General features: G+C 46.6%; 1 protein-coding gene across 1 annotated transcript in view; it reads left to right on the top strand.

Moving 5' to 3' along the window:
• Window positions 1–7,150, top strand: part of nkd2b (NKD inhibitor of WNT signaling pathway 2b) — a 29,966-nt gene extending 22,816 nt beyond the window's left edge. Inside the window, exons 4-10 of the mRNA XM_076027863.1 lie at window positions 2,560–2,620; window positions 2,948–3,075; window positions 3,967–4,062; window positions 4,158–4,299; window positions 4,836–4,893; window positions 5,004–5,131; window positions 5,779–7,150. Of these exons, the coding sequence (XP_075883978.1) occupies window positions 2,560–2,620; window positions 2,948–3,075; window positions 3,967–4,062; window positions 4,158–4,299; window positions 4,836–4,893; window positions 5,004–5,131; window positions 5,779–6,389 (1,224 nt within the window). The 3' untranslated portion in view covers window positions 6,390–7,150. The remainder of the gene's footprint in view (window positions 1–2,559; window positions 2,621–2,947; window positions 3,076–3,966; window positions 4,063–4,157; window positions 4,300–4,835; window positions 4,894–5,003; window positions 5,132–5,778) is intronic.
• The last annotated feature ends 17,736 nt before the right edge of the window (window positions 7,151–24,886 follow it).

Raw genomic sequence — 24,886 nt, 5'->3', positions numbered from 1 at the left:
CCGCTGGTTCTGTCCCCCTCCCCCCACCCTGACACCTGAATTTTAATCAGTGATCAGTGAGATTTCACTTTGGCCGGCGGTTTGATGGGTTTTTTGCAAAGCGGCTGCCTTCTTCCTCCTTGTGGGCGGGCGGCTCGCACCTTGCCCCGCTCGCTCTCACGTTAACGAGGACGAGGAGGAGGAGGAGGAGAGGGAGAGGAGGAGGAGGAGGAGAACGCCTCGCCGGCCCACCTTTGATGTTCCTGTGAAGCTTGGCAGCGCTGCGCCGACTCCCCTCTCCTCGTCTTTCGCGCTCGCCCTTCGTTACGGGACTGCAGGCACAAAGAGAGGAGATAAAAAGCATCCAGCGCGGAAAAGCAAACAAGCACTTGGCTGCGTTGAGAAGAGGGAAAAAAAGAAGAAGGAGAAAAGCCACAAAGGATGGAAATCTGCCTGCCTGCCTGCCTGCCTGCCTGCGTGCGTGCGTGCGTGATGTGTGTGCTAGTGCACACGTGCACGCACACACACACACGCCCGTGCATGCACACTCACACGTCCGCTGGGTGTCGGGTGATGAAAGGCTGTCGCTTGTTTGGAGCCCAGCGTTGCAGCATCGTGTGTCCATGGATGTATTAGAAGAACTGGATACCTGACTAGCAATATGGCGGTGCACCGATCTTTCCCAGTGGCCATTCGTGGTACTGCAGCAAAAAGAAATCCCGTGGGAGCCGTTTAAAAAAATGATATTGGTCAGAAAATCATCAGAACAGAGTTTATTCCCAGCGTGACGTCACCACGTTGCTGCTGTGTCTCAGCTCGTTCTGATTGGCTGCGACCTGACTTGTCTGTCAGTGACCTTCTCCAGAATGGTTCTGATTGGCCAAATAGTGAGTGACAGAGGCATGATGGGAAGTGACACTACTGCACATGCTCTATGGTCCCATCGACGCAGAAGTCAAAAACCTTTTCAGCGTGTGCTGGATGAGCAACTACATTGAAATGAATGGGGGGTGGGGGGGCCTTCTTGGAGTCGGGGGGTGGGCGTGTGTCTCCACCTCTTCCAGAAACCAACGGGAGACGATAAAAAGCAAAAGTCCTCTGACTTCAGTGCGGTTTGCAGCAGAAAGGCAGCGTTTCCCCTTTAACCAGCCACATCCTGCTCTGCTCCTCACCTCTCCTCCTCTCCCAGCTCTGCTCCTCTTATCGTCCCTCCTTCCTTCTCCTTCTCCTCCTTTATTCCTCCTACTGACTTCCTGCCTTCCTCTCGTGGGGGCTTCCATTCCCCTCCCCCGCCCCTCCCGCCCCCACAGCCCCAGACGTCTCGGCGGGCCCATTTGTGCGCGGGGTGTCCGAGCCTTGACCCTGACACCGGCGCCCCTCCACCCCACCCCCTCCCCCTCCCCTCGCCCCCGCAGTCAGCGGTGAAGGTCAGGGCCAGATTACAGGCTGGAGGTCTCATCCTCTGAAGTGAGGAGTAATCACAGGCTCCCAGATTGTTAAATGGAACCGCAGGCCCCCGGTTGCTGTCATTACTCTGAGAGAGGGAGGGGGGATGGGGATGGGGTGGTGGGGGGCGACGGAGAGGGGGGGGGGGCGGTGGGTTCTTTACCTAAACGTATGCAGATGTTCAGGCTGGAGCCTCAACCTCCAGTGAAGGTACATGAAGTTCTTTAGTTTTTGGAGCATCTATCTGTTTTTTATTTGTTCCCCCTTTCAGTGGGACCCCTTGATTCAATCTGCAGTGGGGGGTGGGGAGGGGGGGGGGGTTTCAAAGTGTGCCGAGCGGGCTCCAGGATGACGTCAATCAGATTAATCATTTGTTGTGGAAAACACTTTTGGTCGAGGCTCTTTCATTGTTTCCACCATTCAGTTGTAATTAAAGTGTGTGTGTGTGTGTGTGTGTGGCACATGTGTGTGACAGTCGTTGCGTTGTGCGTCCTCTGCAGCGCACACAGATTGTTCTCAGACGGCGTTGTTGCTTCTGCAGCCGTAGCACCGTGTGTGTGTGTGTGTGTGTGTGTGTGTTTCATCCACTCCGTCCTATCTCGCATGGAAATTTCCAAATGCACTCCATTCAAAATAAACACGCAGGAGCGCTGGCCAGAGCTGACAGTGGTGGATTGTTTGGGGCCGAGCAGACCTCACCCCAGCGAGGCAGCACATCAAACGCTTCCTCTAAACTCTGCTCGGCTCCTTCCATCCAACTTTCCTCAGCCGATTCCCTGTCAGGCCGAGCAGAGAATAAACAGGTTGGCTGGAAAAGAGGCAGCCAGAGACTTGAGATGATGAATGGCACTGTGGCGTCTTTTTTCTCTTCTCTGTTTGAAGGGCTGGCAGGAATCTTGAAAGCTTGTCTGCGGCCACAGAGCTCGCCGCGTCCCAGACAGCGAAACACAATAAGCGTGGCTGATGCTTCAAAGTGTAGGGCGGCGCCTGGAGCCTGCAGCTCCGTCGCTCCCTCCTCTCATCCCAGGAGGAAATGCTTTAGCTGGAAATGTTTGTTTTTCTCCGTGTCTGTGGTCTCAACTGTAGATTGACTTCCATCTCTGACCCTCACCTCGCTCTCCTTCCCTCCCCCAGGAGTTTCCACATGGCGAGCCCAAGGAGGGACCCTTCGCAGACCAACACTGTCCCCTAGAGGGTGAGTGAAGAACAACGCCTTGTCCCTCCCTAAAGCCTCACGTTGAATTAGGGCTAGAAAATGAAAATAAATAAATAAATATCCCGGTTTTTTTCTCTGAAAACTCGATTTTGATTTCGATTTTATGGTAGAACTACAAAAGACAGTGGAATTAATTATTTCAATTTTTTAATTTTTTTTTTATTAAGAAAAATAGCAAACAGATGTTCCTATTGGGAGTGAAGTGCAACTGAAAGATAGTGTAAATCCTCCTTGGCTTTAGGAAAGTCCATGCGGACTGGCAGGGTTTTAGTTTTTTCACCTGGGCGCGGCCTCTTCCATCCACAGTGGTTCTGCCTCCAGAGAAGGCCGAGGGCTGCGAAGGCTACCTGCAGTACCTGCACGCCGAGGACGGAGAACGGGAGGCTGCCAGAGACGGCAGCAAATCCAACGGGAAGAAACGCATCAGTCTGAATGTAAGCGCCGGCGCCTCACAGTGTCGCCGTGCTGAAGTGTCCTTTTCTATTGACTGTGTGACTGAAGTGTCATCCTGCGGAGGTGGACACACGTTTTTATCCACCACGTGCACTATTTGGAGGTCCGAGTGACTTTGGAGCCATTTAAACTATGTATATTGTCCCAGTGAGACTCACTCCCATCCTGCCTCTCTGGGGCTAAACATAAAACATATGACTTGGCTTGAAGTGTGCGTTTTGAACATCTGGAGCAGAGAAAGAAAGAAAGCAAAATGATCATACAATTTCACATAGACATTAAAAAAATGCATTTTTAAAGTGAAAAGCAAAGAAAGAAGTTCGGCTGGTGTCAGTGTTCCATCAGGCAGTGGGGGTCTCAACACGCAGGTGCATTTTGAGGCAGTGTTTGTGTTTGCAGCACCTGCTGATGAGGACAATCTGTTGAAAAATTCATTTGGCTCTGATAAAAGAGAAATTTTCCATCAATGTATGCAACAGTAGGTTCTCGTGCACACCATCAGAATTTTATTGTGAGTTGCAAGTCAACAAGCTGCGAAAACTGATTTGGATGCGCTTTGCAATAACAATTGAATTATCAATGAACGTGTCAGATCCAAGAACAGTGGCTCCATCCTCTGAATAGGTTCCTGCTAAAATAATAAGTTCTGAAATTTGACCTTTGTGACATCACAAAGGGCTGAGTTTGAACGCCTGGCCGGTTTGTTGTTCCTTCTTAGACCAGAGAGACTAAACGCTGTTGTGTTTATTTGAGAAATAACTGTAGTTTTTTTTCACTGGCGTCTGGGATGGAAAAACTTCAAATATCTGCAAGTGGCCGAGTCAGAGGTTGACGCGACTCTAACAAACGCACGTGTGCTTGATTGCCATCAGGACTTGGAGTGTGATGTTTCAGTGGAGGACGACAACCGGCAGGAGTGGGTCTTCACACTCTACGACTTTGACAACAGCGGCAAAGTTACAAAAGAGGTGTGTGTTTGCGCGAGCGTCTATTTCTACTGGCAACTCCTCTCCTATCTCTGTTTCCTCTGAGTCACTTTGTGAACCTGAACCGTGCTCTGCAGGACATGTCCAGCCTGATGCACAACATCTACGACGTGGTCGACGCCTCTGTGAACCACTCGAGCCACAACAAGAGCAAGACCCTGCGTGTGAAGTTGACCGTCACTCCAGAGCCCAGGAGTCACCGGAGAGACACGGGGACAGGTAGTCGACAGTCCGAGCCGGGGTTCCCACACTCATGGAAAACTAGGAAAGTCATGGAGTTTTGTAAAATCACTGAAAGTTGATGGAAAAGTCATGAAATTGGACCGTGGCCCTGACAAACTAGTAGGATCTGTTTGTTGTTCTTCACTAGTGTACAACACTGTGCAGCTCCGTGAGCACAATTAGCCCAGCCGACGAGCTCCGCCTGTGTAGTTTAGTCTAATTGATCACATTTATTCTACATCAACAACAAAAACTGCCTGTATTTTGAATATTTTAAGCAATTATTGTACCAACAGGTCATTGGCAAAGGCTCGCATGTCTTTTGAGTATAAAAATAAATTATTTTCAATATTATTTAATGCAAGGTCATGGAAAAGTTTTGAAATGTTGTCAGTGAAGATGAGTGGGAACCCTGCAAAGGCCACGTTATCATCATCCCCGCCGCAGGAATTCAACCAGCGGGAGAAAACACAGAGGTTCGGTGTCCTTTGATTTCACTGATCCTGTTTCAATCTTTTTCTTGACCATTTTAGATCACTGCCACCACGAAGAAAGGCGCTCTGCGGACAAGCGTATGTCTTCTTACATCAGGTGAGCACCTGTCCAGTGTGCATCTGTGAGGAACAGGCTCTGTGTGTTCCAAGGCTTTGTTATTCCCAGGCTGCATTTTCAGCCACACCTCTGGGTTTTGTTGATTTTAGCGGCAGAGGGCAGAGCAATGAGGCGCCCGTCACCGAGGGGCATCACTACTGTGTGGATGAGAACACAGAGAGGAGGAACCATTACCTGGACCTGGCTGGTATCGAGAACTACACCTCCAGATTTGAAGGTAAGCGCTTTGATATCACTGCTAATTACATTTGTTTGCTGTCCAGAATGGTTGTTACATTTTTCTCTTTGATCACTTGGAAAAAATATTCCGTCTCCTCCTCCGACCAATCATAACGCGGCATTTTCACTGGTCAGTGAACTGGTCATGTGACCCCGTAAGTCACGTCCGCTGACGTGTCAATGTGAACAAAGTGTTTCCATGACACTTTTGCAATATTCCTCTATATGGATCTGTGTGAAAAACCACCTCATGAGAGCGTCAAAACCTTTTAGCCGTATTTGAGAGGATTTTCCAAGTTGAGCTGTGTTTCCATCACCACTTCTTATTGCCATATTTAGGTTTTGTGCAATTCTAGGAGTCATAGAAACACAGCTGAAGTCAAACGTCAAATACTCCAGCAACAACATAACGAACAAAAGCAAACGTAATTCTCGTCAAATCTCGTCCCGCGGGATTTGACAAGAATTACAGTTTAAGCGCTTCACACCATTCAGTGGAAACACCTGCAAATCGCAATTGTACTTGGTCGAAATTTGAGAAATATTACTTTTATTTTGCGAAACACTGTCATGGAAACACAACTACTGTCTACTTTTCACTTCTCCGAAGGAAATGCTGACCCTGTAGTTCTCCTCCTCCTTTAGGAACCAACCCTGCTGTTCCATCCTCTCAGGAGCCTCACGGCCGGAGCTCTCAGAGCCAGAGCCGCTCGCGCTCCCAGGAGCCCGACACCTACTTTGCTCACCAGCGCCGCTCACAGGTCATCAGCGACAGCTACAACCCGGCAGAGCTCCGTGTCAAGGGCGCGCAGTTCCTCAAATCGCCAAAGGGAACCTACAGGGGAGGCGGAGGGAGCGCCGGCAAATCGGCTAGATGCCACAGCTACCACCCGCCTCCGCAGACGGCGTCGCACAGCGCGGGAGGTCACGGAGGTCAGGATGTGTACCACTTACCACACCAAGCTCAGGCGTCCGGCCACCACCAGCACCCCCTGCAGTACAGCCACAGCAAACGGCTGAGGTCGAAAACCCGGGAGGCCATGTCTCCTTCCAGGACCCTGCTGTCTCCTCAACCCCACTCCCACCCCCAGCAGCAGCAGCAGCAGCAGCAGCAGTCGGCCGGCCTGGAGAAGGAGCAGGCGTCCGTGGCGCCCGGGAGCCCGGGCTTTGTGGTTCCTGTGGTCCAGCGTCACGAGCATCACCACCATCACGAACACCACCACCACCACCACTACCACCATTACCATCAGACATGACTGTCTGGAGTGCACACGTGTCTCCACTGTGCAAGGACCAACCCACAGCCAGCCAGCCAACACTCCTGAACATCAACCCCTGCAGGAAGTTCTCACGCTCTGACCAGGAACCTGTTATATCCTGACAGCAGATGTGTTGAGGACCAGTGTGGGGTGATGATGCCGGATGACCTTTTTTTTTTGTTTTTGGACCAGAAGGATTTTTTTCATTTTTGATTTTTTTGGTTCCCCCAGAAGTTATTGTCCAATAATAAAAGAATTTGTGGCAGAGTATTAAAGTCTATATGGTAGGTATTCCGTGAGACATTTATAATTGAGGGAAAAGTTGCCAGGAAGGAACAGCTCAGCATGCTGTTGATGTGACGTCCTCTCTCGGTCAAAGTGGCAGGTTGCTGCTACGTCACTCATTGGTGGATGTTGCTGTTTGGTGTGAGACCTTTCCAAAACATGGATCTCAGGTGTAAAGGTGCTGCTGCTCCTCTCGTTTTCTCACAGGGCCTCCTCCCCCAGGAGGCCCGGTGTGAAACGAAGGGGTCTCCTCCTCGGGGGTTCGGTGGGTGGGTGGGGTCGGGGAAATAAAATCACCACTGCCTGTTCTAATGCAAAAATATCTTGCTATATGTATAAAAAAAAAATCTATATATGTAAACGCATTTTACTGTATTAATGATAATGTATATGCATATTTCACGATGGATATAATTATGCATATATGTATTTTGTCTTTTATAAATTTTAATAAACATTATATAGTACATTTATATCATTGGGTGAACAGTTTGTACTTCCTGGAATGTCCAGGTGATGCTGATCACACTCTTGATTCTGAGTCACGTTCATTTTGTCTTCATTGATAGATTACTCTTATTCAAATAAATCAAATATCCTTTATTGTCATTGCAACAGGTAGCTACAATGAAATTGGTTGGACTTTCCCATGTTTGGATTGCAAAACAGTTCATTGGTGAACACGAAGCAAAAAAAAAAAAAAAACTTTGAAATTTTGGGATGCATCTTCAGTAGTATTCCTTCAGCTCATGGGATGTTTCGGCCATTTAAAACTATACACCCTCACTGAAGGCGGCCAGCTCCAGGGTGATCAAACCTCAGCTTCCATCCCATGCCCAATTAATAGGAAAAGCTTCCTTTTAGGCTTCGCCTTTTGGAGCCCAGCAGGGATCCTTCCTTTTCAGCCAGAGCCATTGGCTGCTTTTTTCCCCGCTGCTTCTGATGCAGCTTTGATGGCTGAACGCAGGCTCTGGCCCCTGAATCCCAGGTTCTTCAGTAGTTTGGCGGTTGATGTTGCCACGAAACCTCTGCACCCGACCTCCACTGGGCGGACTTCTGTGTTCCAGCCACGATGTTGAGCTTCAGCAGCTAGATCGGCATATCACAGGTGTTTCCACTCATTTGCCTCATCCACTGCCTCTTCCCAAGGCACAGTGAGTTCAATGATATAAACCTTCTTTAGGGAGGGGGACCAGAGCACTAAATCAGGCCTTAACCTGGTGATGGCAATCTCTGGAGGGGAAACAAGCTGCCTCCAACATCTGCCAGCAGTTTCCAGTCGCGAGTTAAGCACAGCTGGCCTCTCCCCGATAGTGTGAATGGGGTTCAGGCATTTAGTAGCCTGATTGCCCATGGGTATAAAGTGTCTCTGTGTCTGTCTGTCCTACTGCCGATACTCCAGCCATGGTGTGATTTGATCAGCCCAAGAGTTGCAATGTCCTCCAAGGAGGGCAGGGGGGCAGCCAAGGATCTTCTGTGCAGTCTTTACCACCCCCTGCAGGCTGCTTAGTTTATTTTGTTCAGACAAATAAAGATGTAAAGGTGTTACCTGCTTGTCACTTTGGACTCTGACTCCAGTCCTCCACAGAAGCGTCATCCGATGTGCTGCTGCTGATGATTTTGCCCTCATCCCAGTCCATGGTGAGATTATTTCTTCTGCAATGATCAGTGATGCCTGATTTTAGCTTTTCTTGCTCTGCTGTTTGTTTCTGTGTCCGTGTGAAACTCTCCGCTGTCTCCTTCATGCATTCCTTTTGGTCTTCCTTCTTTCTGGTTACGAATGATAGTCCTGTTTCCTTCATGTATGTTTTATTTTAATGACTTGCACGATATTTCGTAGCTGACGTTGCATTTTTGGTCCGGTGCCATTTTATCCTTTGGATGTACCAGTGGTTAATGGAGTTTGGTATGTGGTTTCACCACTGTGTGGATGTGATGTTTTTTCATGATCCCTTTTATTGTTTCTGTTATCTCTGGGATGTATGGTATGGTTATGATGCATTTTGGTTTATTGTCAGCCTTTTTGTGTTCTTTTTTTTTTTTCCTTGTTCGTGACTTGTTGTTTTCCTTTATTAATGGCCCATCTGGGATATTGAGTGTAAATGCATGTTGTATGGAGTCACAGTGGAAAACTGTCAAGCAGGTCACATCTTTACATCTTTATTTGTCAGAAGTGTGAAAGTTAGAACAGAAACACAGCAAACAAAGACAGAAATCAAACTATTTAGGACCATCACATCAATATAGTTACCTGGGAAGGGAAATTTAAAAAAAAAAAAATGTAGAAAATAGCATATTTACCTCTGTTAACATCTTAGTCATGGCATCATGTTAAAACTTACTCCCTTTCAGACCACCACTCAAAGTGCCTGTAGTTTGTCTCCCCATGCTTTGTTGGCGTGCTGGAGGAGGAAGGCCCACCCTGGTAAAATGAGTTCTCTATGCACAGTCTTTGCACCGTTTGTGTACCGAGGAGTCTGGACTGGGAGCCTAGAAAGAAGCATTTCAAACAGCAGCCTTTCATTTTCACAAACCTCCCTGTCAAGTCTCTCCTGCCTCTCCATCATCTTCCAGTTCTGTTCGAAGAGCGTTGCAAATCGGGCGTCCTCCCGTGCAGCTTCAGCTTTGTCCATCTCCCTCAGCTCATCCATAACTTTGGACAAGGTGGAGGACAACTGGTCCATTCCAGTCCTCTTTTTCCTTCTTACTGGATTAGGGATACCTAGGAGTTTAAAAAAAAGAAGAAAAAAAAAAGAAAGAAAGAAAAACACCAGTTAATATACATATTGGAAGATCACAACATGTAATGGCAAGCAGTAAATGTCCATGTCAGTTCAAATCATGGAAAATATCTTTGTTGTTTTACTTTTTATTGATATTCTTTTGGCCCGGCCCCAAACTTTTACTGCCACGACTCCCAGTCAACCTTAACATGGACCTTTTAAGGCTTTGTGTTCAAAAGTAACTCGTAGCAGAAGTTCAACTCTGCTGTTTATCCACACCGTCTTTTTAAAGAGCCATCTTTCTGTTCTCAGTGGCGCTGATGTTATCGAGCTACTGTTGCTTTAAACACGGTGCGCTTCAGGTGGTGTTCTTCTTCTTCTTCTCCCACCTTCGGTGACAGAACTTACGGGGCTTTTTTTTTTTTAAACGGGCTTCCTAGAAAGGCGGGTTGTCTGCATGTGATGTGGTAACTGTTTGGAGGTACACTCCTAGACGACCCTGAAGTTGGCACCACATTTGCCGCGGTGCTTCTTAGGTTTCGAGTCCACCTTAAAAGAAAATTCCGCAATTTGACCGCTAGATGGCTATGCTTATCCCAACACTTTGCAACATATAAAATTCAGCGAATCATTATGTCTATGTTGAGGTGGATTTTCTTTTCTCCAAAATTATATAGTAGAAATGGACCTGTGAGGTATCATTGTAAAGCCTAGGAGCTCTTACTATCACAATCAGTTGACATATTTCACGGGAAATTTGCCCCCTTTGAAGTCTCCCCAAAAGGCCAAAAATGATTTGCCGTGAAATGTCACAGCTTATTGTGATAATAGAGCTCTCAGGCTTTCCAATGATACCTCACATGTCAAATTTTACTGTAAATTTTTGAAATGATCCTTGTCAAGGATGAGAAATACAATAATGTGAATGACAAAGTTGCCTACTTTGAAGTAGGGCTGAACGTTTATGGAAAATAATCTAATAGCAATTTGTTTCCTCAATATTGCGATTTAATTTGCGATTATTTTTTATCCTTCTCTCATGTTTTTTTCCACAAACAAACTAAAAATGATATGTATTACAATTAACATATCAGATTTACTAAACACAAATTGTCATTTTTTTATAGGCTAGGATAATGTTCAGATAAAAGCAAAATGAAGCATGAATTAATATGAAAGACCCTTTATTTATCTACTCGTGTTTTTGTTTTGTTTTTTTTGCAAGACATCTTAATAGGGCTTAGAATGATTTTGTTTAGGTCCACACAAATCACAAAACAGCAACAGCTTCATTCAACCGATGTTAACATGCTAGCAGTGTTAAAATCGCTATAAAGGTGTGAACGCACGAGGCAGCGGTTCGCTGCCAGAGAAGACAACTCCGACTGTTGTAGTCCTTGGTGCTTCGGTAGTCGTTCTGCATTTTTTATTTATTCTTTTTTTTTTTTAATCTCTCCCGACATTGTTTTGCTAAACTACGGCCACAAGTTGGTGGCAACCAGGAAGACCTTTTCCTTGCGTGTCGCTTCTTCCGTCCAGCTCGTCGCAGCATTTGCTGTGTCTCAATTAAAACAGGGGTTAGGGTCTGCACCCTTCAGGGTAGAGGCGGGTAGAGGCGTCCCCGAAATATACGAGACAAAGTGAAGTGCGTCTTTATCAGTTCATTACGGGACAGGTTTTTTAGTTGCCAAATACGGGACAATCGCATATTTTACGGGAGGGTTGGCAACCCTATCTAGACCACAGACGGAAATCAAATGAGGTTTTGTCATTTTCCCTAAAAAACGGGACAAATTGAGTCCCGGGAGAGATTTTATTTTTCCCGGGACAGGTGGTGAAAAAAGTAAACAATTCTGGGAAAAACGGGACGGGTGGCAACCCTAAGTTTGAAGTGTGGTTTGTTTCTGGGCAGGAGGCTGTGGAGGCTTCGTGGTCTCGGTGGCGGCACGCAGTTTAGCACATTCTTCGTATTCCACTTTATGCCGTAGAGATTACTTGTGCTCGAACTTTTGGTTGCAACAGGTTTTCGACACACTTTACAAACCACATTTTGCTGATGGTCATCTGAAACTTTAAATCCGAACCACCTCCAAATGACTGAACCATTGTTTTTCTTTTTACTAACCAGCTCGTCGTCAGCCGCGCACTCGGGCACTATTTTTTCGCTGCACTGAGCAAAGTGCGAGACGGGCTGCGGGGGAGGGCTTCCACTCACAGAGCGAGAGAGGCGGGGCTCAGTCAACTCGAGTGAGAGGAGAAACCGTTGTGAACTGGCGGCTCAAGGGAAGAAATATAGTAATTTCAATGCAGAATAAATTATATCGATATAAACGATGTTGTCTCATACCATATCGCGTTTGAAAATATATCGATATCGATTAAAATCTCGATATATCGCCCAGTCCAACTCCGTCTGAAGGAAGCGTTCTTAGAGTTCCCAGCCTAGAAGGACGGACCAAACCCCGCCTCCCCGGTAACCACACGGGACGGTCTAGCCTTCGGCGTATTTCCTTGTTTCGTCACCGCCGTTCCCTCCGGCTGGCCAACCCTGGAAGTGACGTTTTTATAGTATCACGCTAACCATTGGTTCGCCATCTAATGATGCCGTTGGATGATCAAATAAATAAAATCCTACGTTAAAAACTGGATACTTTATGTGAAACTTCAATAATCATATTTATATGTTGTGTCTTTGCCAGTACATACCGCTAATTTCAGCTGACTTTCCAGGATCCTACGATGCTTTGCAGCAACAAGCAAAGCATCATGGAATACATAAGTATGCAAAGGATAGTAGCGGCGCATCCTTGGAATCGGCTAAAACAAGTGCGTACTTCCGAGTGCGCATTTTGAGCGTCCTAAGGACCCTCTGGAATTGGGACAAGCCTTCGTGCAGTGCGACGACGCAACTTCCTTTAAAAATGCGTACTTCAAGGATGCAGACCCTGAATTGAGACACAGCAATTGACTCCTCTCACTACCTACTTTGCTTTGCTTCGTGTCACTCGCAAGTCACGTGACCGTAACTCGCGTCAACCAAATCGTAGTCTTTGCGGTTAGAAAATCTTGTCCTATCGCGATATTATCCCAAGTGCGATTTATCGTTCAGCCCTACTTTGAAGCCTCCCCAAAAAGGCCAAAATGATTTCCTGTGAAATGTCTCAGGTGATTGTGATAATAGAGCTCCCTGGGCTTTCCAATGATACCTCACATGTCAAATTTCGTTACTGTAAAATCTTTGAAATAATCCTTGTCAAAGATGAGAAATACAATAATGTGAATGACAAAGTTACCTACTTTGAAGTCCCCCCAAAAGGCCAAACATTATTTCCCGTGAAATGTCTCAGCTGATTGTGACAATAGAGCTCTCAGGCTTGCCAATGATACATCACATGTCAACATTTTACTGTATAATCTTTGGAATAATCCTTGTCAAAGATAAGAAATACATACTGTGAATGGCAAAGTTGCCTACTTTGGAGTCCCCCAAAAAGGCCAAAAACGATTTCCCGTTAAATGTTTCAGCTGATTGATGATGATGCGCCACCTTTTTTTGACCGAGGAACGCACACAACGTAAACAACAACTCACCTCTTGTGTGCTGACTGGAGCTCTCAGGTCTCTCTTCCTCTGCTGACCCAACTCTTACTTCTGTGTAGTCTATGTCCAGATCCTCTGGTTCTGGTTTTGCTATTGCTGTTGTTATGGTCGTCTCCTCTCAATTCAGGTTCTGCACCCTTGAGACCGAGTGTCCTCCGTCTGAAGGAAGCGTTCTTAGACTTCCCAGCCTAGAAGGACGGATCAAACCCCGCCTCCCTCGGTAACCACACGGGACGGTCTAGCCTTCGGCGTATTTCCTTGTTTCGTCACTGCCGTTCCCTCCGGCTGGCCAACCCCGGAAGTGACGTTTTTATAGTATCAAGCTAACCATTGGTTAGCCATCTAACGATGCCGTTGGATGATCAAATAAATAAAATCCTACGTTAAAAACTGGATACTTTATGTGAAACTTCAATATTTAGATTTATATGTCGTGTCTTAACCAGTACATGCCGCTAAAAAAAGCTGACTTCCCAGGATCCCACGATGCTTTGCAGCAGCACGCAAAGCATCATGGGATACCCAAGTGCGCGAAGGATAGTAGCGGTGTATCCTTGGAATCGGCTAAAACTAGTGCGTATTTCCGAGGGTGCATTTTCAGCGTCCTAAGCACCCTCGGGAATTGGGACAAGCCTTCGTGCAGTGCTATGACACAACTTCCTTCCAAAATGCGCACTTCAAGGGCGCAGAACCTGAATTGAGACACAGCCAATGTGTCCGGCCGGCGACTGCCGATGACGTCACATACAGCAACTCTCTTAGGGCAAACTACATCGCGGTCGAACGAACGATGGGCAAACGGACATATAAATAGATAGTTTAATGATGGATGGCCATTTAGCCAATGGCAGGTTGCTCGGCAGTCGCCGGCCCACGGACACCTTCCGAAAGCGGACTAATTTTGTATTTAGACCTCACCAAAGTGCTTCACAATAAAAGTGCGTAGGGTGCATAATCTGCATATACATTGACCTATACTGTATAAAACATGATAAAAATACTTCTCCTACTTCTACTAACAATAAAAATAATGGAAGTGACACCACTGTGCATTCTTTCTGGAGCCTATTAACGCAGAAGTCAAAAACTTTTCCAGCGGATACGCTGGGTGAGCAACTCTATTGAAATGAATGGGAGCCATCTTTGAGCCCGGAGGGTCTGGCTTTTCCACACTTCTAGTCGATTGGAGCCGAGCCAACTAAAGCCTTGCCGGGTTGTTTGACGCGGGTCGACGCGGGGTCGGTGAGCCGTTCCCATTGCTACCAAATTAAATTAGTTAGTGAGTTTGAACGGATTTTTGGCCAGTGGGAAAGGTCACATTTTAATGGCGGTCAGTGGTCTTTCTCAGTGTCAGTCACTAGATGGCATAAAAACACCTCTAATGCCTCTGTGGCATTAGAGGTGATGGAGTGTGGGGAGTGTGGGGAGGTGATGTTAGTTGGTTTCGTTCACATTGAGGATTTTTATCATTGGTTCATTAAGAAAACACAGCTGTTTTACGTTAATCAGTATTACTATTTTAAAATACGAGATCCAAACCCTGGCGTAAAACTTTAACCTCAGGTTGAATGTGTCTGTGATCTGTTTTTTAACGACTCTGTGAGCAGACATTCTCAGGAGTCCCCAGGCTGTGTCAATAAAGGTCTCGACACTCTCTGATCCACTGGTAAACAAAGGAGTTGCTCAAACGGCAAGACTCAGGAAGCCGTTGCATATCTCCTTTTGACTGAGTGTTTTTTAATGGAAAACCAGACAGCAAATCAATCCGACCACAAGTGACCAAACAATCACACCTCAAGGAACAATTGACATCTGTTCTTCTGTCACATGACCCTCACCAGGATGTTGCATTTTTTTTTTTTAAACAAGAGGTTTGGTAAAATATTCACACTTTAATCTTTTTCTAAGCACTCTGAGCTTTCCCTCAGATCACATGACTTTGAGAAGAAAAGCTCCACAGTGGCAGCTAAACATTCAGTGACTGGAAAAGAGGCCAATTTGTGATGTCTGAGTTTTCAAGGCACTATATATATTTTTCCTCCTGGAGTCCAGTGGAGAAATAATAGCAGTCAAACCCCCCCCCCCAAAAAAAATGTAAACAAAACAGAACAAAGCATACATTCCCAGAAATCCTTACAATTGTCCTTCTGTTAACAGCATCCTGTCAAAATGCAATCTTGTAGCTGCCTAATAAAACTGATGCTTTGTTTATTGAATTGTCTTCATTGGTGGCCACAAGGTGAACAAACCACCCTCCTGGGGGGAATGTCATTAATCTGGGAGTGGCCTCCATCCCCTTAATGGTGTCACAAAGGGCCAGTCTGCAGAACTGACTGGTTTCTACCTTTCAAAAAGTGAAGCAAAAAATAAAACAAAATATTTAGAATAGATAAAAAGTGGGCAAACACAAAGTAAAGTGACTTTTACTCAACATGTGACCTGTCAAATTTAATTCACACATAAACATATCCCCACTAATTACAAATGACAAATGACTTAATGGAACCAAGTTGTACACATTACTTTATTGTCAAAATTGGCTAGATTTCTGATACAAAAGCAAAACCAGTAACATCTACAAAGTAATATCAGGTTGCCAGTTACAACTTTACATTTGTTTAAAAAAAGTGACTCTAGTAAACCAGAAACGCAACTTCAAAGCCGAGTTTCAGCTCGATTGAACGGATCATTTAATGTATTAAAGTGATGAAGGGGGGCAGGGGGGTGTCAGCGCGCTGCGGTTTTTCTTTGTGTAGCTTTTGTTAATTGGCAGGCCGGCTCAGGGCGAGCAGCATTCCCTGCTCCGGTCGTCAGGGATTTAGGGGAAGGACAGAATCCGAGCCCCGACTGAGACAAACAATGGCAGCTATGAAAGGCGAGGGGAGGGTCGGCCTAATGCAAATATCCACTTTGTGCGCCTCGGGGGAAGAAGAAAAAGAAAACTCTGCACATAACGCTGTCAAACACTAACGTCCAGCCAAAGTGCGCTGGTCTGTCCGCACCGAGGCACCGTGTTATTGGCTTCACTCGCTGTTTTTTTTTTTTTTTTTTGTTGTTGTTGTTTTGTTTCGTTTTTGTTCTGGCCATTTGCGCTCTCGGCATGGAGGCGCCCTGCACTCTGCAACCAGCGGGACAAGTTTGGAGAGGAGAATGTTGGTGGAGACCGGACGGCGCAGCATCGCTCCAACGTACCAAATGCACCTGCTGAGGGACGAATCCGAGAGGTAGGAAAGCTCTGGAGGAGTTTGCACAAGACGAGTGCAACAACACATTTCCGCAAAGTGAACTCGGTGACTCGCCTGTTTCTGCAGCGACAAGCCCCAAGTTTTCATTTCCCCCCGTAGGAAACTTTGAGATTAAACTTTTTGTCTGAGTGAGTTGCGGGCTCTCCTCTCTCTCTCTCCCCCTCCCAATATACAACAGCTTTGTTTGGCCCTGTTGCTGTGTGGCTCATTTAGAGGAGCTAAGCCTGCCTCGGGAAAACGTGATTATCTCAGACCATCCATACGCTGGCTTTCATTCAAGACACGCATGAGAAAGGCTTTGCACCATAATAGACCAGTGGGAGCCGTGTGTGTGTGTGTGTGTGTGTGTGTGTGTGTGTGTGTGTGTGTGTGTGTGTGTGTGGCTGCAGAATGTGGAGTGGAGAAGGGGGGGGGCGTTGAATGGTAAATATTGTAAGTGGTGCATGTGAGTGACACGGACATTTTGAAGAAATACAAATTCCAGGCGGCTAATATGCAATTAGGTGTGATGTAGTTGGGTTTTTGTTTTTTGTAGTTTACTTGAACTCAAACTAGAACGTACAGTATCTCTGCTCGGTCAACCTGTGTGCAAAGCCTCGCATCAATTTTGCAGCTGCTGATGTTGAGTGAGAAGTGAGCGGGTGAACTGCTACTGTAAAATCTCAAAATATCCCCCCGGACAAAACTTCAAAGTGGACTCAGGATGAGGCCTTTATCGGAACAATTGCTCCATTCTACCCTGGACCCCGACCCCCGGCCACCCCCACGGCCCTCTATTACCAATTTCCACTTGATTAAACCCCAAACTGAGCAGTGCTGAATCGGGATTGAGTGGGGGAGAAGCCCCACTAGATTCTGACTGTCTGAGCTTGACGCTTTTTTAAAACTGGAGCGATGGAACCTCGATGATGGGGGGGGAACGTCAGCGAGATAAAGCCACAGGAGAGTGGAAGCAACACGGCAGACTTTTGTTGCGTGCGCTGGAGTGTGAGCCACCCCTTGTTATACATGGAGACAGAATGTCGGGTATTTGTTACACTACAGCACGTCTGAGACTGCAGCTATTAAACTAGGATTTGCTAAGACTGCAAAACCTGCTCAAAAGTGCGTACCTGGCGTCTGCAGGTTGGCAACTTCAAGGTCTAACTTTAGAGTTGTTTTATTTTCCTAAAGCATTTCTGTTCATGCCTTCATTCTTCTGCTTCTACATACAGTAGATACTGCAAATTTCTACTTATTCTTATGAGCTATTTGATGCAACTGAACTTCTGTCCACAGAACTCCTCCTAAAAGGTCTCAATCGTACCAGAACAGTTATTTCCGACAAAATTGAATCCCATTCAGTCATGCAGACTGAATGGGATTCAATGTGTCTTCATTTAACAAACAGTATTTTTCTTCTATAACAGCTACACAAATATTTTAGATGTTGTCTTCGTACTTTTGCACCTACTTGGAACCAGCTGATAAAATGCATCATACAACACCACCTGTGTGACCTTCTGAGGAAGTTTAGTTTACGTCGCAACACGTAAAAGTAATTCGAAAACATCTAAAATATTTGTACGTCTGTTTCAGAAGAAAAAACTAACAATCGTGTAAATTGCTGCATGGCCTGCGTATGTAGCACGCTGATAAATGAATGAAGGAAGTGCCATGACTCACCCAGCGTGCAAGAATAGAGACATTTTGATTTTGATTTCAAAGACATGGTGAGCGACGGTGAGTCCAGTTTCATTCTGACTGTCTCCTGATAGCAGCTCATCCAGTCGTCATCACGAGGCCTTTCCCGGAGTGCCGCTGACATTTGACAACCCTAACGCAATCGGCACAAGTGCGCAGACAACAGCTGACTTTGTGTTTACCGAGGAGGGGACGCGACTCCTCGAGGTGGCGCGAAAGCCACCAGCGGAGTTTATGACGGCCCCCTTCTGTTTAGGGTGCAGGAAATGTGTGCGCAGATCTCATTGTGCGCCTCTTGGCTGTTGTTTGCGCACTTTTCCCCCTCCTACCCACTCCAATGTCTCCGGTCAGCCGGGACAGAAACTTCATCAGTCGCTGCTGGTTTCTGCACTGTTTGTTTGCAATTACGCCCATTGCTGAGAGTAAGCAGAGGCAGGCCGCAGACAGCACCACACATTCCCCCGCCTGGCGTGGAGGTTGCCCAGCAGTGGTCCGCTCTGCCGCCGTCCTCCTCCTGTAACACCCTCTCACTCTCTGCTGCATACTAATGGCCGGCAGGAAGACTGATGAGAAACCAGGCCTGTCAAAGTGATTATCATACTGTTCTTCGCTCAGCAAGTCGGCTTTACCATGACTGAACTTTATGGGAACCTCTAACTTTTGTTGCTCGCAAGATTTAGTGTTTTGTCGAATTCGCTGTAAAATGCAGCAGACCGAAAGTCTGCCAGTCTACAGTTAACACCAGGTGCATGTAGAGCTCCTGCTGGATACTGTAAAGAAAAACAACAGCGGCGGCGGCGGCGGCGGCGGCGGCACCAGACTTTTAAAGCTTCCATCCACCAGGGGAGGGCAGTGTTGAAGGATTTTTTGTTTAGGAGCAGTAAACCAAAGCAGCGGCTCTGCTTTTGTAAGCCCTCCTGCTCTGCCCGTGCCTCGATAAAAATCTTAAAGAGCTGCAAACCTCCTTTGCCCAGACTCAGCATCTTTCAGAAGCCACATCCTTTCAGGAGCCAATCTTCTGCGGGATCTTTAAACAGGAAGGAACCCTCGCAACGACTTGCTTACAGATGGAGCGAGAGCTCGACGTCTATAGGATTCAAGAACGTCCAACTTTTGGATGAAAGCATGTTCATTCAGTGTGGTTTTTAGTTAAAATGTACTCAAACAGATCAGTGTTGTGTTTCTGTTTGATAATAATAAGCATTTAGAGCAAGTCCACTTGTGAGGAGGCCCAGGAGGTGGATCAACTCTGGGTTCTGTGGTCTTAGTTCAAGTGGGACATCAGGAAACAAGGACTCCAAAAATCAAGGAAACATCTGAATAGCCTTTTCTAGATTTTTCCAGCCAATCTGATGGCTACTTATAAATTTTTTGAGTGATACCTAGAAGTCAAAAAAACAGCCGCTGCACACTCGTAACCTTGTGCAAATTATCAATTTATTTAGCAAGCTTTCGGTCCTTCCGACCTTCTTCAGGTATGGATGTCTGCATAGAAACAACTGCATTTTTCTATTGTGAGGGAATTATTTACTGTGTATATATAGTATTTTTTTTTAATGTATGGATATATTGTTGCAAGGCGATACCTGTCTTGGGACTACAAGTTCCCCAGTTGGACTACAGTGCTCATGATGTTTTGTTGGCTTCTGCCATGCCTCCACAGGTGTCTGGGATGAACACAATCAGGTGAAGTGACGGCCACAACCGCTTTGTATACAGCCACACTCACTGGTTGTCTGTCTATGCCTGAAGAAGCATGCTAAATAAAAATAATTAGCGCCAGGTTACGAGTGTGCGGCTGCTGTTTTTTTTGTCTTCTGAGTGTCCAAGTCCAGCACCAGCACCTCCCCCAAGAACCCTAACCCACGGATGAGCGGTGGCTTGTTTTCTACTTTTGGTTGATATCTAAAAAAATATGTAAATCATGTCTATTTGCATAAGGCTGAAAATTCATCTTGCTAGATGCTCCCAAATGCTACCAAATCTTAAGACATGGAACCTTTACAAGTCATTTGATTTCCTTTTATCCTCCTTTATTTTATCCTCCTCACACTGTCGTCTCACAGCGGCTGAGCTTCTATACGTTGAGGAGAGAAAACTCCTCTTCCTGACAGAGGCCAGTCCTCGGGAGGCTGGTATAATTAGAGCTATGGAAACAGGAAACACCTCGCCCTCCCTATCGTCTTCTCCCTCCTCTCTCTCACCCCTCGACCCCCACCTCTTTTCTCTCTCTCTCTCTCTCCCTCTCTCTCTCTCTTTCTAGCTCTGTCTCCTCCTGTGTCTCTCTCTCTCCCTTCCTCCCCATCTCTGTCATCTCACATGTGCATTTATTTGTCCAGATTATCAGGTGCAGGGATTTAAGAGTGAGGCCTTGAAATGACTGCAGGGATGGTTATCAGCGTCCGGCTTACTGGAAATGAGAACGTCTCGTGTGCCGGATTTTGCCTTTTGATTGTTACCAGGAAGTGTTGACGAGATGCGGACAATTTCACAAAACCTTTCACAAAGGATTGCCACGGAAAAAAAAACTACAGTCGCCTTAAACCTACTTCAGTGGAGTTTGTTCAAACATTTACTTTCCCCTAATGACGTTGATGCCGAACGTTGGTGAGGTTTACTTGAACTCAAATCACAGTCTTTGAGCGCCTGTGATTTGTTTGTGTTGAACAGTGTAGTTTTCTGAGGGATCTGAGAGAGCGAGAGAGAGAGAGAGACCTGTAATTTCTTCCACTTCCTCCCAAAGATTAAAGACCTTCGGAATCCAGGTGTGGAGTTCAGACCAGAGTGACCCCCACTCCGACTGCCTCCTCGTTTTCCTGGACGTCTGAATGGCTGCAGAGCTTCTCTTCTCTTTGAGGGCAACCAGTTCTCAGCTCCATGCCGTCCATACTGCCCTCAAAATGAAAAAAGCAAGAGGAGTCAGCATTTCCCCGGTATCCAGAGGCGTGGCTTCCACCTTTCCCTTGGGTATTCCGGGTGTGGAATGCACACCTGGAGGTGTTTGCTGAGTGCTTCTAGTAATCCATGAAACAATGCGAGCCGACAGCTGGTGCCATCTGAAACACTGCGGGCTCTTTCATTGTGCCTTTGTGGATCAGTGTGTCTCTGATGCTGCCCTTCTCTTTCCTAGTGGGATTAATAACCCCTTCACATTGTCATTAATAGTAAACTGTTCTGGCTTTGAAAACACTGTAGCTCTTCTGAATGACCAAAACCCCCCCAAATTTCAAAACTGTGTAGATGAAAAACTTCCCGTGATAATTAAAGACGCTACCAAAGCCGTGGTTGTGTTCACTTTGTTGCCTTGTTGTGGACACAGCAGGGTTAGAGTTTGTGTTGCTCTTTAAGTCCCCCCTTCGCTCAGGAGGGAGATTGGGTGCAGATAAAAAGCGCTTGGTTACGCCCCGCCGAGGAATTGGGATGCCTCAGGGGCTGGGAAAAAAAAACCTCTGCGCCTGGGCAGCCTTAATATTGTTCTTTCTCCTCTCCTCAGTCAACAAAGGGGCACATTTGATGGAAGACGTCAGGCCGCTGCAGAATGTGGGGGCTGGTCTCCTCTGGTTAGACAGCTGTCAGCCCCTCAGAGCCTTCAGAGCCTGAGACTCCTCCATGTGCTGCGGGAGCCTTCAAAGCCGGGGACCTCTGCGAGGTGAGTGAGGAGTTTTCCCAAACAATGGAAGAGCTTGAGTTGGGATTAGGTCGGGAGCCTGTGTTGGGATTATTGCCCGCTGTCACATAACAAGTTGTTTTGTGTTTGGATGGTTTGTGGGTGGAAGAAGAAGCTGCAGCGAGAGCAGGATGGTGTCGTTTTTAAATGCAGACGGTGTGGAATCAATGACTTGAGGAGCAATGTTCTGCTCTGTCTGCATAGTTCAACAAGGTATGTGACTGGGATTTTGCCAAAGTGTTAATGGACTAGCAAGTTTTTATTTATTTATTTAACAATTTGAAGAGAAGTCTGACTTCTCACGCGAGTCGTCAGCGGGAACAAATCAGTGTGTTGGCGCCTGTAAATTCTTTGCGGAGCCGATGTAATGGAGCGTGGGTATTCAGGCAAGTCTGAGCAGGACCAATCAAATGGAACACTGCTCGTCCATGTGTGTAGCTGTTTAGCATGAGACGTCAAGTGACTGTTTCTGTGACTTCGGCCTGCGAAGCTGTTTCTCTTTAAATCCTCACTTAGAATTAATCAGCACTCAATATTTTTCAGTTTTCTCTCCAGTTACTTTAGCAGGAACTTCAAGTTGTTGGCCCTGCAGGTCACAGAACTGTTTTGATTGGCTTGCAGCTTTTGGGGCAGTACCCCCCCCCCCTTTTTTTTTATAAGGGATTTTAAAATATATGTATTTATACAGAAAATGTTGGGCATTCGTTTTGCAGGACACAGAATTCAATTCAATAATTCCAGTGATTTATTTACTAGACATTCATTTTTGTGGAATAAATTTGAGATTTCAATTTGGGTCACGGCTTCATTCTGAAGACTCTGGGTTCTGAGACTCCACCAGTTGAGAACCACTGGTGGAAACTGTTGCTCGGACTGGAGCTGCCCTCTCCTCCCTCTGTGGCTCCCTGGTGAAGTGTGGGAGCCGCTGCTGCCGTAACAGGATCTGGCCTCCTGCAGCCACCTGTGCTCGCACGCTCAGAGAAAACACAGACTTTAGTGTGGGGGAGTGAGACGTCCTCACAGCGGGGGGGGTCAACTCGGGGGTGGAGGCTCAGATGAAGGTGCGTGTGGTGTTGACAGGTGGCGTGCTCTTCCTACCAGCGACCCCCGGAGCTCAGCTCTGACTGCTGGCGGGACAGCTGCGCCACGCAAATGTCTTTTCCTCGTGGCATGACGTCAAAGGAAGGAAGGAAGGAAGAAAGGAAGGAAGGAAAGAAAGAAGGAAGGAGATGTGATTTGAGATGCTTTTGAGATTGGTTGTAATGTGTGAATTTTCAAACAGTGCACCGTGTGTCAGCAGGAGGCGCAGGAGGGCCGTTCAGTGTGGCCATTTTTGCAGTTCACTCATCAATCGGGACGCTGAGCAGCAGCAGTAGCGGTAGTGGCAGCAGTGTGTGTGTCTGCAAGAGGAGGTAGAGCTCTGTCACATTCCTCTTCCTCCTCACTGCTGGCAGAGCAGGAGAAAGAGAGGGAGAAGGAAGAAGAGGAGGTGGAAGAGGTGGTGGAGGTGGAAGAGGAGGAGGTGGAGGTGGAGGAGGGGCCTGGGCCTGTGTGAGAGCTGGGATGCTGATGTGATGTGAGCTCTCACGGCTGTGCGAGGCAGACAAAAGGGGAGTGATGACTCATTCACTGTTACCCCACCCCCTCCCCGCACACACACACACACACACACATACTGTCATCCACTCTTTTCCGGTAGAAGAATGACCAGTGTATACAAAAGTTTCTCACTGTGCAGATCTTTTTGGTCATTGATGCTCCAGATGCTTTGATTTGGTGATAATGTGTGTTGGGGCGTCGTCACAACTCTGCATGGTTTTGCTCCAGGCTCACACGCTGGTGCTGGAACCATCAAGCGTCTCAGCTGGTTTCTCTGCTCTTACATTGTCAAAGGAAAAAAAAAGTCAAATATGCAAAACGGTGAAGGGAGGCTGTGTTAGACTGGGGTAGTGTTGTAGTCGGCACAAGCTGAGACCAAGACATTCTCACAACTAGAGAATATGGAGATGGAGACCAAGAAGAACAAAAACAACAAAACAGAAGAAAATGACCAGTAGCTTTTTTAAATTCCAGTTTGCTTCTAAGTGGAACAGCAACATCTCTTTTCAGTAAGGTGTCTATAATAATTTTCTTGAACATTTTGCTGCTTTGCAACTATTTTGAACCATTTTCAAAAAAACCTTGCTTTAGAAAAAATAAAAAAATAAATGAACTCGGAATCAGGGAGCAGGGCATCACTCTGGGTGTCACCAACAGAGCATAAAACAGCAGCAGCTGGATTATTTTCTGTTATTATCATGTCATTGTAGTGTTGACTGAGTCTTGACTGGTCTGGATCAAAAATCCCAAGTCTGCCCAGTCCAAGACCAAGACCAGACCCAGTGAAATGCCTCCGAGTCCGAGACGAGACCAAGACCCTTAAACAGTGGCCTGGAGACCAGGACCAACCTCCAGGACTCCAGGCCAAATTTGAAAAGACGCGGATAAAAAAAATGAATGTTGTCCTGTTGATTTGGCTGATGAAGGGCTGATGCCAGGGTTCCATGCCAGGGTTCGGTGCCAGAAGATGTTTTCATCGCAACTGCGGCTGGGTGGCCTGTGTGCTGGTGTGAGCTGGGTCTGAAGTGAGGTAGCAGCAATGTGTCACATTCCACAGTTTGCTGTGTGTTTGTGTGTGTGTGTGTGTGTGTGTGTGTGTGTGTGTGTGTGTGTGTGTGTGTGTGTGTGTGTGTGTGTGTGTGTGTGTGTGTGTGTGTGACCTCCCCATCACCTGAAAGCGAAGGCTGGATGCAGTTAAGCTGAAAATTCAGGACGTCAGCGTGTGTTATCTGTCATTTGCAAAAATCTTTCCATCTGAATCCAAACGAAGAGTCTCGTGTCCGTCCGTCCGTCCGTCCCACCACAAATCTGCCCTGGATTTTTTTTCTGCAGAGTCACGGTTGATGTGACGCTGAAAAAGCCGCAGCTCTCATGTCCTCCGACTAATTTGTTCCCTTGATGGCTTTATCAGATGGTGCCCCCCGCACCCCCACCCCCGCTGGGGACTGTCTTATCAGTCGAGTCCCATCACATAAATATTGTTTACCGCAAGTCTGCATAAATGAGTCTATTTTAAACCGCTCATGGACCAAAAAAAACAACAGGAAAAGAGTTTTTGTTGTTGTTGTTGTTGAACAGCGATCTAAGCTTCTCTCCCACTGAACTGGCGAGATATTGATCACAGCAGAACAGAACTTGATTTATTTCTCTATTTATCTGATGGACGTCGGCGCAAACTTTTCCAACAAATGT

Source organism: Nelusetta ayraudi, unplaced genomic scaffold, assembly GCF_046127955.1.
Source record: "Nelusetta ayraudi isolate G7.1 ecotype Tasmania unplaced genomic scaffold, CSIRO-AGI_Nayr_v1 ptg000003l, whole genome shotgun sequence".
NCBI lineage: Eukaryota > Metazoa > Chordata > Actinopteri > Tetraodontiformes > Monacanthidae > Nelusetta > Nelusetta ayraudi.
The sequence above is the reverse complement of the archived record's forward strand: the minus strand, read 5'-3'. Positions and strand labels throughout refer to the sequence as shown.